General features: G+C 44.9%; 1 protein-coding gene across 3 annotated transcripts in view; it reads right to left on the bottom strand.

Moving 5' to 3' along the window:
• The window catches only part of ARIH2 (ariadne RBR E3 ubiquitin protein ligase 2), a 71,131-nt gene extending 55,989 nt beyond the window's left edge, over nt 1–15,142 (bottom strand). Inside the window, exons 1-3 of one of the 3 annotated variants that reach the window (XM_038740034.1) lie at nt 15,043–15,142; nt 7,202–7,263; nt 5,061–5,437 (exon numbers count right to left, since the gene is read on the bottom strand). In XM_038740034.1, the coding sequence (XP_038595962.1) occupies nt 5,061–5,327 (267 nt within the window). In that variant the 5' untranslated portion in view covers nt 5,328–5,437; nt 7,202–7,263; nt 15,043–15,142. The remainder of the gene's footprint in view (nt 1–5,060; nt 5,438–7,201; nt 7,264–15,042) is intronic. The other 2 variants (XM_038740035.1, XM_038740036.1) reach the window with 2 other exon arrangements.
• Nucleotides 15,143–16,049: the final 907 nt, after the last annotated feature.

The raw sequence follows: 16,049 nt of genomic DNA, 5'->3' as shown, positions 1-16,049 counted from the left end.
CCCGCATCCCTCCAAATCAAGCAGAAATTCCTAGCACTCGGCTTGTAGACTCTCAGCCCAACTCCCTTCCTCGCACCTTTCATGTTCGCTCTCTTCACTCGTCATTCCCCAGCTCTCTCTCCGCTCCTTTCAGGTAACCTAACCGCCCCTAGCTTTGGCCTTTCCTGCCTTCCTTCGTCCCCTCACCCATGCTGTTCCCCCAGCCCGGAACTCCCTCCCTCCACAAATCCAACAGGCCACCATGCTCCCCACATTGACTGTCTCCCTAGAAATTCCACTCCCTACAACAAGCCTTTCCCAATTAGTTCCCAGCATCTCAAGTTGTGCAAACCCTCCAGCAATCTCCAGCACTTATGGGCTGATTGATGCCAATCCCCGAGCACTCTTGTATATATGCTACTCAATTACCTCCTCTGATTTCTCTATTTGTAAAGTCTCCCGACTGTCTCCCCCATTAGAGTGGTAAACGTCTTGAGGGCAGAGAATGTGTCGCTTGTTTTGCGTTTCCCAAGTGCTTGGTACAGTGCATGCATCCAGTGGGTGTTCAGATACTATTACGACTACTAGTGAGATTTTGAGAGAGCACTAAAACAAGAACACAACAGTGGGGTTTAATACAGTGATGGGCTTTGATAGACCACACTACTCTATTCGCCTTCTTCCCCACCTAAAGGAGGTGTTTACAACCTACAGTCAACTATCAGCAGCCCTGTAAAGCTGAACCCACAAGAGAAAAAAATTCACATTAGGGAGCCCACTTTCAGCTAGTAAGGTAACCAGCCGTAAAATAAAGTTCCTAAAAGAATCCTGGCCAAATGGTGGGGTGGGGAGACAAACAGGAGACCGTGGCATTTTATTTCATGTAAGTTCTTTTCTACGTGGGTTTTTTTTTTTTAATTTTCTTCCCTACAAAGTTTCTTCTCTAGGATTTTTCTGCTGAGTGGCTGTTCCACCGGGAAAATCCTTGAGAAGAACCTTTACTATGAATGTGTGTGGTGGGTGAGTGGCTTTTTTTTTGGGTGTGTGGATTTTAATTAAAAATCCATGGTCTCCTTTCCCTTCCCATTCCAAATTTGCCATCACCATTCCCCAAATGACAGTTTGGAACAGCACCCCTCTCCAAAGCTAAAAGCGTGTTTCTACCCCACTACATGTTACTTCTAGGTTCATTCTTTACCAGGTCTCCACAAAAGACTCAGGCACCCTTAGTTTTATATTTTCCCCCTCCAAGATACCCCAAAGCATTATAGAAATTAATTCACATGGATGCCTCTGGATAAAGATATCTGGGAAGAGTTTAGCTGAAAATATTTGTTTCTATATTCATGCCATCGAAATTACAACTCTGCCCGACTGAGACTTGCCCTTTGCACTCAGTTAACTTCACGGGAACAGGAAAATACCCTCACTTACCACAGTAAGATACAAGCTATGTTCTTGTACCTATTCTTCATTCCAACAAACTAATCTTACCCTTCGAGAAAACACTCCTTTTATTACGACTCCCTCCCCTTGCTGTAAACTGTAGTCATTTGAGATAAACAAATTACTTGTGATGTTGAACTGACAAGCACCCAATTTTTCTTTGATTGTCCTCAAGACAAACAAAATCCGGCAGCATGCAGACTGGAGAGTTTGGCTTCCTGCTATTTTGCTTGGCAGTTTGTGCTTTTCCTAAGTCCCCATTACCCAGCCCTGTGTGCAAACACACCCTGAATCAACGGATTTATTGAGGGCTTACTGTGTGCAGAGCACTGTACTGAGCACTTGGGAGAGTACAGTACAACGGAGTTGGTACACACACCCTTCCGGCAGGGAGAGCAAGGTGGCAGGTCCAACTTGAATTCTTCCAGATACCATACCAGGGTTATGCTCTTTAAGGAGAGTGACGTGGGGCAAAAATCTTCAAGACACAAGCACCAGGAGTCTTGGGATCGCTTTGAACACAGTTTGCAGATGCAGAAAAAACCAAAGGATTGGAACCCTCAATGAAATCTGTGATCTTGCATGGCTTTCCTATGACATTTTGGTTAGGAGGCATTAATTTCAGACCTGTCATCATATAGAATCTCTTTTGTGGAAAGCAATGGACATGCCCCAGTACGGTGCCACGCACATATAGCGGGTGCTCAGCAAATATTTGTCGATGACGATGACCTTTCCCAGCTGGCACGAGAGGGAACATTCCGGCACTAAGCTTCACTCAAAGGAATTCTCAAAGGCAAGGTGCTTGAACCTATCCCTTTCCATACAGAGCATGCTTTATCCTGCAATACAGTTTTGTCCAGATGAAACTTTCCATTTGAAGAGTATGATAGCATAGTTCCAACCTCCAGTCGGCCCCAACTATTTCCAAGTTGCAGGATTTTATTCTCCCCTTCATTACTCAGACACGGGCATGCAAAAACACCTGACGTCAGACCACGAGATTAGAAGCTAAACTGCGGTTCAGAAGCTAGACTCATAAATGTTTCCAGTGTGACGAGGCAAAGCTGATTCGTACTTTCAATTCACTTCTCAATTTTCAGTTCAGCGAAGACGCTATATTTTGTTAATTGCCAGATCTATTGAATTTAATATCTAGAAGTTAGCAAACCAGATTTAAGTTTCCTCACTGCTGCACAGAGGAGATCAAACCTGAAGTTTTCTTAAAGCTTATTTGAAGCCTTACTCCAATCAACTCTCCACGATTGAGACTATAACCCTGGTGATGTCAGAATCATAAGCTGCACTATAGGGCGGTGCCATTTTCTTGAAATTCAACTATGATCCCACGGAACCACAGTTTTTCACCATTTCCTTTCCCTCAACACACCACCTTGGCAAAGCGGTTCTGATTCACTTTCTGCCACATTAACACCTTTGGGGGCTCGATCCCCAAGAAACCTTATTAGTATCAAATGCTCCAAACCTATGCCCTATGCTGAGCTTCTAAACATGACTCCAAGTGGCTACAGTGGAAAATTGGACTATAAAGTCCATTAACCAAACTAATGAACGTCCAGAGCTTGAAAACATCTACAAAAAAAGGCTAGTCAGTGGGCCAATGGGCCACTTGTCATTAATCTAGGCGAAGGAGGCAGTAGCCGCCACCAACTTCTTCCCTCAACTCTTTCAGCCTCCACATGAAAAAGATCCCACCTCGCTGGCTCCAACCGGCCAAGACATTGGAAGTGATGCAAAAACCAGGGCTGAGATGGAGTTCATCCCATGGTCTGAACTGATGGCTACTGACTTTTGCGGAAGCCGGACTGTGTGCAGGGTAAACCAGTGTGGTGGAACTGCTCCCGGGTGGGTCAGTTTGGGAGATCAGGAATTTGCAGAATATGGACTTTTCCCTCTCTAATCTGCCCCTAGACCCAAATCCCACTTTGCCTTATTTCTTGCTTCTTCCTCACCTCCCTCCTTCATTTTTTTCTTTCTCTCCTCTTTTTCAACTCCCTCTTTGTTCACAACCTCCTTTCTCCCTTCTCTTCTTTCCCTTTTATTTTCTCATTTTCGCCCTTTCCCTACTTTCCTCATCTTCAGAATATTTTATATATACAGGTGTTCGTGGGCTCTCAATACTTAAGACGAGCTTAGATTACTAGACCCAAAGAATCACTTTCCAAATCCACAATCAACACGTTTTCCTCCCCCGAGCACCACAACTACATTTTGGTAGGAATAGAACTTGAAAATTGAGGCAGCTGTTGGAATGGGGCCTGAGGGTTGGAGATGCCTGGTTTTTTGGTTGTTGTTTTTTTTTTAAAACAGAGGTACGACCCAAAGAAAAGGCAAGTCCCAGTACAAACAATAGTTCAGAAATGCTGGGGCCCAAAGACCGCATGGGCCTTTTTCCTCAATTTGGGCTCTCTGGTGACGACATCCATGCAATCTACTACAGTTTCTATAACTGAGTCATAAATAGGCTTTAGGTTCCCAACCATTCGTTAACTCAGTCAAAAGCAAACCAGGCAAGCATAAAGGAAATTAAGGGGTTTTCCCCCCAACCATTTTGATTCATATATAATTGTTTCAACAGCCTCATCTTAATTTTATCAATCCATGGTATTTACTGTGTGCAGAGCACTGCAGGGAGCGCTTGGGAGAGTACAATACAATATCATTAAACACTGGCCACCAAATTTATTTTACTGGGAATTCTGTTTCACAGGCTCCTATCTTTTTTTCCTAGGTAGAGCAGACAATAATACAAATCCACTTGATCACCACAAATACACTTAACTGGGTGGAGCTGTGGGAAAAAAGACCAATCCTTATTTTCCCAAAGATAAAAACTTTAATAGAGAAATAAAAGGATGAATTCCGGGGAGATGGGAATCTCTTTTTGAAAATATAGATAGACTTGTCCAAAGCCACATAGATACAAGAGTTACAGGACTGCCATCACACTATTTCCCACGATAAGCCACTTACACATACACACATATACACAGATTGTTATTCCTTAAAAAACAAAGAAAAAAAAACCCCAAAACAAAAAAAAACAAACTCAATACTCATACCAGGACTCAGAGTCAAAACAAGGTGCTGTGAAAGCTAAAATTAGTTTTAGAACTACTGTCAAGATTGATTTTTACAAAACTGACCATCTCTTAAAACAATGAATATTAGTCACTAGTACACAAAGCAAATGAGCTCATCAACCTAGTGCTTTTTTTAGGATACTAAGAGGGCTGATGCTTCTCTTGATGTCTAGTAACAATGAGGTTGAGGATTTGTGTTACGACTTTTGTGCTCGGCACTTCTTACCCCTTAATGGTGAATCGTGACATTTCCTGAAAGAATCAGTCAATCCTCGCTGCGCAACTCTGCCTGCCTTTCTGATCTCTTTTCCCTATTTTTCTTCTCAAAATACCATTGGGAAGTCCTCAGTAATTCTTTCCTGAAATATGCTCCAACCGACACAGTTTATGTTTCAGTCCTACCTTCCCCACTCTAGGGCTCCTTTCAGCAGCTCAATTTCCGAACTTTAAAATTGAAGTTAGTCTGTTCGGCTTCCTCTTAGGCTCTTCGCTTTAAAGAAATAGTTTTCCGAAATCAGCAACTCTGCTCACCTTTAACACAGAAGCCAAGCTGACCATGTGCTCGTTCAGGGTGCCTTCTGACTCCTTGTAAGTCAGGCAGGTAAACTGGTATTCCTCTGGATCAAAGGCATCTGCCCCTTGCTGCTCCACATCATTTGCTACCCCCTCATAATAATCCTCTATATCCCCAGGATCCTCTTCCTCGTCTTCCTCCTCCTCCTCCTCCTCTTCATCACAGTTTGGGTCATAGTCCTCTTCATTGCTGTCAGATCCCTGGCTATTCATATCCACCGACATCTTAATGTCCTCCTGCCAAGCTGCAGATCAGGAAACAGTTGCTGCTTTCCCCCCCTCCCCCACCAAATTTTACCGTTTACTGTTGTAAAAGCACTAGATGTGTCTGTCTTCTAAGGAGGAAGAGAGAAAGAAAACGTTATTTCTCATAAGGATCTGGAATAGAAACAATTGCAAGATGGCTCAGTGCGAAACCCTCCCTCCCCCTACTTCCTTGCTTTCACACGACTCTCCGCAAAGTAGGACGGCTCTGGTCAACTCGGGCCAAAAAAAAAAAATCCTGGCTGGGGGCGGGGGGAGCCTGTCACAGGGCAGATATTTTTCAACTTCAGGAGAGGGCTTATGCTAAACTTGGCCAGGTATCATCGCAGTTTCAGCAAAATGCAGTTCTACATTATAAGCGACGACTGTGTGTGGTCTCTTCTGGGAGTAAGCCAAGATTAGCTATGTCAGGGTCAGCTAGAGAGAAAACGGTCCGTTGCCCCTCAGGACACTGCCTCAAAAAAGACACAATCCCCTTGAGTTCTTTAAACAGCCCACTCTCGAATACTGGTGAAAATGGAGGACAGAAAAATCATGGATAATTTAAACCCACAATGTTCATTAGCCAATTGTTTCAACCCTCCCCCCCGCCGCCACACCATATCTCTTGCTAGTGTGACTAACGAGAAGCAAAATCAACTGAATTGAGTTATCCCTCCTTTCTGCACACCCTTTAGCGGAGTGCTAAAGGGCAGGGAAATGGTCAGCAGAAAGGGGAGTCGTGCGAGACGGCGTCTTGTTGAATACCTGACGAGCAAACGGTTTAGAAAATCCACAAATCTGAATGATTGAAAGTGAACTACGGCAGAGCTGATATAAAAAAAAAAGCAGAGTTTATTTACTTGGCTGGCTGGGGTCTTATATCCAAAGAGTAGAAAACAAAACAATAAGAGGCCAGAGGAAATCAGCCATTTTATTTAACATCCTCAGTAAGACGGAATATTAAATTCCAAGTGGCAACTCTAGAAACAAAAATAGTAATAGTCAAATTTAACATTCTAATTTTAAAAACCTGCTGAAAGATTTCAACAAATTTTTGGTCACTTATTTCTCCGCATTTTTCGAGTTTCTAGTGATCATTCAACAGCCGAAGCACAAACATTTTAACCTACACCATTACATAATTTAAATCAGATTAACAGGCGCCTAAAACTCAAGCTTCTATTCTCGGGAGCACGGCCTAGAGGAAACAGCACGGCCCGGGACCCTGAGGACCTGGGTTCTAATCTCAATTCTGTGGCAACTGCCTGCTGTCTGATCTTGGGCAAGTCACTTTACTTAGCTGGGCCTCAGTTTCCCCATCTGTGTAAACGGGTATTAAACATTTGTCTCCTTCACCTTTGGAACCATGTTCAATTGGATTATCCTACATCTACCCCAGCACTTAGTACGGTGTGCGGTACATAGCAAACACTACAGAAATACCATAATTATTAGGAGCAATTTTTATAAACCGAAAGATTTTTTTTGGATACGAACACAGATTCTAAATAAACATTTTAGAGGGACCGACGCTTTTCATTTCCAATCACAACGCAAAACGACAGCTGAGATTTACTTATGTGTTGCAGATTCGTTTAACCAAAATGACTGGATATTTACATATATCTGGAGGAAAAATGCGGCTATCAACTAGTCTAAGTTTGATGCACTGGCTGTCAACTTTTGAATTATACATTTAAAAAAGATCACTGAAAAGGTATAATAGTTTTTGCATTTTATTTTTGATTTGAAAAAGCTGTTCTGGAGGACAGGATCACCTACTGATAGTCATGACCTCTGAACTTCCTGATGGCACACTTTCAAAATGAATCGGTAAATAAATTGAAAAGTACCATGAATTATTGAAGATCTGCCGTGACGGTCTCGCTCAAACACTGCAACATTTACTTTGCATCTAAAATTAAAAGAGAACACGATATTATTTTAAGTTGAAAAAATAGAGTCCTCCATTTTGGCAAGATGATTTTACAGCGAGGGAGAGTGAAGAGACAATTAGGAGTCAAGAAAAGCTATTGCTAACGCTTATGTGCATCGTATCTAATGACAATTAACGATAGTCGGATGATGCACGTTTGGTCTCCCTACCCAATCTAGCCTCTCAACGCACAAATCCCTTCTAGACTGTGAGCCCGCTGTTGGGTAGGGACCGTCCCTATATGTTGCCGACTTGTACTTCCCAAGCGCTTAGTACAGTGCTCTGCACACAGTAAACGCTCAATAAATGCATTAGGGAAGCAGCGTGGCTCAGTGGAAAGAGCCCGGACTTTGGAGTCAGAGGTCATGGGTTCGAATCCCGGCTCCGCCACATGTCTGCTGTGTGACCTTGGGCAAGTCACTTAACTTCTCTGAGCCTCAGTTACCTCATCTGTAAAATGGGGATTAAGACTGTGAGCCCGACATGGGACAACCTCATCACCTTGTATCCCCTCCCAGCGCTTAGAACAGTGCTTTGCACATAGTTAGCGCTTAAATACCATTACTAATAAATACGATTGAATGAATGAAATCCAAACCCTCAATTCCACCCTCTCCACTGAACGACTCCGTGGCGCCTCGTCCCTCCGTCGACCACGTACCGCTGACCCGCGGTCTCGGATCACCTCTCTAGAACGCTTCCTCCGCTCAGGCGCTTGAGCCGCCGACCGAATCCAGACATCAGGCCGACCTCATCCGTCTCAAATTCATCCTTGCCTGTTATTAGCTCTGCCCAGCAACAATCTCTCTCCACTTCTGTTGACTCCCATGCCCACCGCCCACATCCACTGTCCCTAACGAAATTCCCTTCTTGAAATCCCTCTCTCTCCCCACCCCTTTGGATGACCTTGCCTTTTATCTCCTTGACAAAACTGAAACCAACGGGCACCCATAAAACTTCCCCAGAACCTCTCTGGTCCCAACCTACTCCTGCCCCCTCATCGACTCACCCGTCCTTCCAAGCAGTAACACAAAAGATCTCCCCATCTCCACCTGCATATTCTACCCTTTATACTTTCGCAAACCACTCACCCCCTCCCTTTTTCCCTCCCTGATCACAACTTCAACCGGTGGTCGTATGGCTCCTTCCAAACATACCCACGTATCCCCCAGCCTAAAAAAAAAAACCCCTCCCTTGACCCCACTGAACCATCTTACCATTCCTTTCCACACCTGCTGTCTCCACTTCTTCTCCTCATTCATTCAACCGCATTTATTGAGCGCTTACTGTGTGCAGAGCACTGTACTAAGTGCTTGGGAAGTACAATTCCCTTCTAAGCCTCCGGCAATTTGGTCTCTGCCCTCTTCACTAAAGCTGCGCTCTCCAAGATCACTAATGAACTCCTTGCCAAATCCAAAGGTCCCTACTCCACCCAGCACTTAGAACAGTGCTTTGCACATAGTAAGCGCTTAAATGCCATCATCATTATTATTATTATTATCCTGATCCTCCTTGACCTCTCAGCTGCCTTCAACCTTGAGGACCACCCCCCCCCCAGAAACACTATTTAACTTTGGTTTCATTAACACCGTCCTTTCTTTATGGGGGGGGGGGGGTGTTTGGTTTTTTTTTAACGGCATCTGTTAAGTGCTTACTAAGTGCCGGGCACTGCGGGAGACAGAAGCAAATCAGGTTGGACACAGTCCCTGTCCCACATGGGGCTCAGTCTTCATCCTCATTTTACAGATGAGGTAGCAGAGGCGCAGAGAAGTGAAGTGATTTGTCCAAGGTCAGAAAGTAAACAAGTGGAAGAGCCAGGATTAGAACCCAGGTCCTTCTGACTCTGACTCTATCCACTAGGCCATGCTGCTCTTACTTCTCTGGCCATAGCTTCTTCTCGGTCTCTTTCACTGACTCCCCCCTCTACTCCCGCTCCCTAACTGTAGGGTTCCCTCAAGGTTCAGTTCTGGGGCCCCTTTTATTCTCCATTTAGCGTAGCAGTATGGCCTAGTGGAAAAAGCATCCACCTGGAAGCCAGAGGACCTGGGTTCTAAACCCGGCTCCGGCACTTGCCTGCTGTGTGACCTTGGGCAAGCCACTTAACTTCTCTGGGCCTCAGTTACCTCATCTGTAGACTGTGAGCCCCGCGTGGGACAACCTGATTACCTATCTACCCCAGTACTTAGAACAGTGCTTGGCACATAGTAAGCGCTTAACAAATACCACAATTATTATCATTACTCACTGAGCCTCAGTTTCCTCAACTGGAAAATGGGGAGTCAGTATCTGCTCTCCCTCCAACTTGGACTGTGAGTCCCGGGTGGGACAGGGACTACGTCCATCCTGATCGAGTTGTATCTCTACCCCCAGTACTTAGAACGGTGCTTGACGCATAGTAAACTCTTAACGAATACCATAAATTGTTTTTTGTGGGTTGTTTTTTTTTTTACTATTTACACCTACTCCCTTAAAGAGCTCATGTGGTCCACAGCTTCAACTACCACCGGTACATGGATAAAGCCCAAATCGACCTCTCCTCTTCCCTGGAATCTTGCTCTTCCCCCTGCCTTCAGTACATCTCTACTTGGGTGTTCAACTGACGACTCGAACGGAATATGACCAAGACCTCTCTTTCCCTCAAATTTCTCATCACCGTTGACACCCCCATCCTCCGCCTCAAGCCCACAACCTTGAAATTACCCTCGACTCACCTCTCCTTCACCTCGCGTATTCTGTCCGTCCCCAAATCCAATCGGTTCTACCTTCGCAACGTCTCTAGAATCCATCCCTACGGCCACTATGCCGTTCTGAGCGTCACTTGTCATATAAACACCTCGACTACCACATCAGCTGCCTTGCTGACCTGCAGCCTCTCCCCAGTCCACGCTTCGCTCCACGGGACGGGTCATTTTGCTAAAAAACTCATTCTGCCCTCACCTCCCCACTCCTCAAAACTCTCCAATAGTCCACCCACCTCCACCTCAGGCACTCCGACCTATCCTCACTCCTCTCCCACTTCAACCCAGCCTGACCATTTTGCTCCTCGGAGCAATCTATTCGCTGTGCCTCCACCCCCCTTCTGGACTGTGAGCTCGCTGTTGGGTAGGGACCGTCTCTATATGTTGCCAACTTGTACTTCCCAAGCGCTTAGTACAGCGCTCTGCACACAGTAAGCGCTCAATAAATACGACTGAATGAATGACTCTCTCACGCTGTTGACCCCTTGTTCACTCCCTGCCCCTTCCCTGGAACTCCTTCTCCCTTCACAGCTAAGATCATCACTCTCCCCATCTTCAAGGCCCTACTAAAATCATTTCTCCAGGAAGCCTTTTCTGATTAATCCCCCTGTCCCCAGCCTATTCTCCCCACTTCTGGGTCATCTATCCACTTGGGTTTTTACCTCCTAAGCCCTTTGATGTTCACCCCACCTCCCCCATATAAAGCCTTATACTCAGTGGCTTCCCCTAACTGTAATTTACTTTAATGTCTGTCTTCCCCAGTAGACCGCAGTGCCCTTGAGGGAAGAGACCACGTCTATCGTACTCTCTTCAGTACTTTGTACCGTGCTCCGCACATAGTAAACATTCAAGAAATACCATCGACTGATAAAGTAGAAAAAAAAACCCTGCCATTACCTGAACCTAGAGAGAGGAGGGGGAGGAAGGGGGGGGGGGGGTCAGCCATGTCAAATACTAGATTGCCTGTTGTTTTTTCTCCCAGTGTTTAAGGGGAAAAAAAAAACACAATCCACCCACATCACTCTCATCTCAAAGATCTCGAATACTAAAATTCCCTTAATACCTAGGGGCTGAGAACAAAGCAAAAATGCATACTAAGATGGTAGCTTTTTGAGAAAAATCATTTACTTCTCAAATTACATTTCAAGGAGAAATTAGCAGTAGGAGAGAAGAGTAAATGTGAATGATGCTTCCCTAAATTAGCGTCCATTAGGCAGTAAAGAATTACTCACAGGCCTGAAAATCTGATTTATGTGACCAATGCCATCTTCTCTAAGTAATGACCACATACATACCTGTGCACAAAAGCTAAGCTTCCCCAATTGTCAAACACTCTTCCTCTCTGACACATAGCCAGTGAGTTCTATAATGGGCAATGGGCCAGCTCCTGCTGGATTAAAACTTTGAGAGTCAGAGGCAAGAAGTCCAAAAATGCATTTGGATAGGATACCAGTCACGCACAAAGAAAACTGCTTATTTTTCCTTTCCTTTTAATTATCCTCAGGTCCAAACCGGAAATTGTCTAATTCTAAATATCACATGCTACAAAATTTTTTTTTAATTTGCACAAAAGTACTAATCTTACATTTTGCTTTGAGCCTGCACAGAAAGGGGTTTAATCCTACTCAAATGAGGTAACTGGGTTACAGAGAACTATTCTCCCCAGCAAATTAAACTCGCCCAGTTTAATGATAGTCTGTATTTCCAGAGTGACTTACTTCCCCGGCTTTCAAAGCCTTCAACAATATCATTTTAGCCTCCCAAAACCCAGGTGCCACAGGCCTGCCAGAGTAGTTTTCTCTGGTTAAAAGAAAAAAAAATTAACAATATTGATCACGACAGCTACAATGCTCAGAACTCCAAAGATCCATTTCTGAGCTCCATTACTAGCCCAAATGCTGTCAAAGGGTCCAAATCACAATAATGCCATTTGTGTACTTTTATTTTTCCTAAGCACTTCCAATCACTTCATTTTATCTTCACATCCTTGTTTACTAGGGAGAAGTCAGTAGGTTTTAGTCCCAAAATTGAACCCCTGAGCAGTTCGATGGCTTGCCCACGGTAAAACAGATTCTGGGCCAGAGCCTAGGTTTTCTGATTCCTAGACCCCGTGCTCTTTCCACTGGACTCCACTGCCTCTCATCATAATGGCTTTTTAAAATTTCGGCACCCAGAGAGTGAATGACTGTTAAGATAAATTGAAAATGGCTGATTAACCTCAGACATCTGAAACTTGGTAAGAAGTCTCCATAACTAACGTCCATTTCACAAAAAATATCAAAGTCTCTAAGCCCAGTGTTGAATTTCAAACCTAAACCATTCCATCCGAACCACTTTCTCTCAACTTGTTTTCCACGAAGGGATGGCCGAATCGAATCTTGGTTTTTGCGGAGAAAATTTAAACCGATCTTCCTCCGTTTTATTTGGCTAGCGTCTTAACATATTTAGCTGAATGTTTCCCAGCTTATTTTGCTTATGAATCGGAACAAGTCTGTTCCACTCTGAGCAAACATTCATACTCGAACGCCTTTCAGTCATGAGTGACTTGCCTGTTTCTAAACACAAACAATCCTACGTCAGAAATGGCAAAAACGATCCAAGAGGATGGTTGTAGTTCCTGTGGCTTTAAAATGTGCTCTTCCCAGAGAGGTGTTAAAAAAAAAACTCCATTTTATTATATAGGAAATCCTTTCACCTCACCAGATACGGTAAACTCTGGGTTACTTTTCACTCACATTTTATTGCGACTCCCCCTTTTTCCATACAGGGCTTCAAAAGTAGACACATTTATCACACGGTTGGGGGGGGTGCGGGGGGCTCCTACACCAACGGAATAAATGATTGAGCAAAGAGAGGCTGATTCGAGTAGCAATTTCGTCATTCATTCATTCAATCGTATTTATTGAGCGCTTACTGTGTGCAGAGCACTGTACTAAGCGCTTGGGAAGTCCAAGTTGGCAACACATAGACTCGGTCCCTACCCAACAGTGGGCTCACAGTCTAGAAGTCTAGCAGTGTGAAGTAATTAAGAGAAGCAGCGTGGCTCAGTGGAAAGAGCTCGGGCTTTGGAGTCCGAGGTCACGGGTTCAACTCCCGGCCCCGCCGTCAGCTGTGTGACTTTGGGCAAGTCACTTCACTTGTCCGGGCCTCAGTTCCCTCATCTGGAAAATGGGGATTAAGACTGTGAGCCCCACGTGGGGCAACCCGATCACCTTGTAACCTCCCCAGCGCTTAGAACAGTGCTTTGCACATAGTAAGCGCTTAATAAATGCTATCATTATTATTAGAAGGGGGGGACAGAGAACAAAACATATTAACAAAATGAAATAAATAGAATGAATATGCACAGATAAAATAGAGTAATAAATTCACACAAATATATACAGGTGCTGTGGGGAGGGGGAATTCGGTTTTTCTGTGGAAAGGGGAAAATGGGAAGGAAAATTCGGTTTTTCTACGGAAAAATCTTCGAAAGAATTGAACTTCTAGGAAAAACCGAGGGGAAACGGACGAGTCTCGGCCCAATCGACTTTGAACCCTATTTCTATTCATCGACACGCTCAAGTTTCGTTTCGGGGGCGGGGGGGTTTCTCGATCAAAAAATAAATTAAAAAGTAAGTCGCGTCCTCAGTCTCCCTCACATGTCCCGGCGGATACAGACGGGTGGGGGGGGAAAGGGAAACTTTGGAGGGGTGGAAAAGGAATGTGGGAATTTTCCGGTCCCGAAAAGTCTCGGGTTGAGATTCCCCGAGGGGGGAATCTCCGCCACCGGGAAAAATGGGGGTCGGAGCGCGTGGCTGAGCGGCAAGAACACGGACTTTGGGGGCAGGGGTCACGGGTTCGAGTCCTGCCTCTGCCGCTTGTCAGCTGTGTGACCTTGGGCAGGCCACTTCACGTCTCTGGGCCGCAGTTACCTCATCAGGAAAATGGGGATCGGTCAATCAATCGTATTTAGGGAGCGCTTACTGTGTGCAGAGCACTATACTAAGCGCTTGGGAAGTCCAAGTTGGCAACATATAGAAACAGTCCCTACCCAACAGTGGGCTTAATCAATCGTATTTATTTAGCGCTTATTGTGTGGGCTCAATCAATCAATCGTATTTATTGAGCGCTTACTGTGCGCACAGCACCGTACTAAGCGCTTGGGAAGTCCAAGTTGGCAACATCTAGAGACGGTCCCTACCCAACAGTGGGCTCCCAGTCTAGAAGCGTGGCTCCGTGGAAAGAGCCCGGGCTTTGGAGTCCGAGGTCACGGGTTCGAATCCCGCCTCCACCACATGACTGCTGCGTGACCTTGGGCAAGTCACTTCGCTTCTTCGAGCCTCAGTGACCTCATCTGTAAAACGGGGCTTACGATTGTGAGCCCCACGTGGGGCAACTTGATCACCCTGTATCCCCCCGGCGCTTAGAACAGTGCGTCGCACATAGTAAGAGCTTAACAAATACCCTTATTATTTTTATTATTATTAGAAAGAGGAGACAGAAAACAAAACCAAACGTACTGGGGGGGGGTGAAGAGTGTAAGCCCCCTGTGGGACAATCTGATCACCTTGTATCCCCCCAGCGCTTAGAACAGTGCTTTGCACGTAGTAAGCGCTTAACAAATCCCATTATTATTTTTATTATTATTAGGAGGGGGAGACAGAGAACAAAGCCAAACATACTAAGGGGGGGGGGGGATGAAGACTGTAAGCCCCCTGTGGGCCAACCTGATCACCTTGCATCCCCCCAGCGCTTAGAACAGTGCTTTGCACGTAATAAGTGCTTAATAAATGCCTTTATTATTATTATTATTATTGTTAACAGCTCCCCCCCGGTGAGGGGAAATCCGGGCCCAGCAGTGAGGACGAAGTTAAAAGGGGGGGGGGGGGGATCTGCGGAGAAGGGGGAAACTGAGGAGAACCGAGCATTAGAGGATGCCACGCTGGGGAATGAGGGGGCAGCCTCCGGGGGGGGGGGGGGGTCCGGGCCCCTTCCACCCGTCGGGGGTAAACAAGGCCGCGGCCCCCGCCGCACTTACCCCGTCGCCTGGGCGCTCCCGGCCCGCAAGGAAGGCGGAGCGGGGGGCGGGAAGGATAAGGGGAAGGAGAGGAAGGAACTGAGGCGGCGACCCCCGAGCCACGATCCCACCTCCTTCCTCCGCCTCAGCGCCGCCGCCGCCGCCTGCACCGGAAGAACTCGGCCGTCGGCCTACGTCACTTCCGGCCGCGCATGCGCGCAGGGGGAGGAGAGCGCAGGAGAGGAGGAGGCGCGCATGCGCATGTGCGCCCGGCCCTCGCTTTCCCGCCCGAAGCGGGGAGCGGGGCGAAGATGGCGCCTCCTCAGCCGCTAGTCGTGCAGACAGCGATGATCGCACCACTACCGCCCTCGGATTTTCATAATAATAATAATGATAATGATAGCATTTAGTAAGCGCTTACTATGTGCACTGCACTGTTCTAAGCGCTGGGGGGTTCCAAGGTGATCCCACGGGGGGCTCACGGGCTTAATCCGTTTAATATTACGGGCTTAATATTACTCTATTTATTTAGTTATTACTCTATTTATTTATTACTCTATTTACTTATTTATTACTCTTCATTTATTTATTGCTCTATTTATTTATTTTACTTGTACATATCTATTCTATTTATTTTATTATTACTCTATTTATTTTATTATTACTCTATTATTACTCTATTTATTTATTACTCTATTTATTTATTACTCCATTTATTTATTACTCTATTTATTTATTACTCCATTTATTTATTACTCTATTTTACTTGTACATGTCTATTCTATTTATTTTCTTATTACTCTATTTATTATTACTCTATTTATTTATTACTCTATTTTACTTGTACATATCTATTCTATTTATTTTATTATTGCTCTATTTATTATTACTCTATTACTCTATTTTACTTGTACATATCTATTCTATTTATTTTATTATTACTCTTTTTATTTATTTATTACTCTTATTTATTTATTTATTACTCTACTTATTTATTGCTCTATTTATTTATTTTACTTGTACATATC

The sequence above is a fragment of the Tachyglossus aculeatus genome, chromosome X1 (assembly GCF_015852505.1).
Source record: "Tachyglossus aculeatus isolate mTacAcu1 chromosome X1, mTacAcu1.pri, whole genome shotgun sequence".
Taxonomy (NCBI): domain Eukaryota; kingdom Metazoa; phylum Chordata; class Mammalia; order Monotremata; family Tachyglossidae; genus Tachyglossus; species Tachyglossus aculeatus.
Note: the sequence above shows the minus strand (reverse complement) of the source record. Positions and strands in the feature narration are given on the sequence as shown.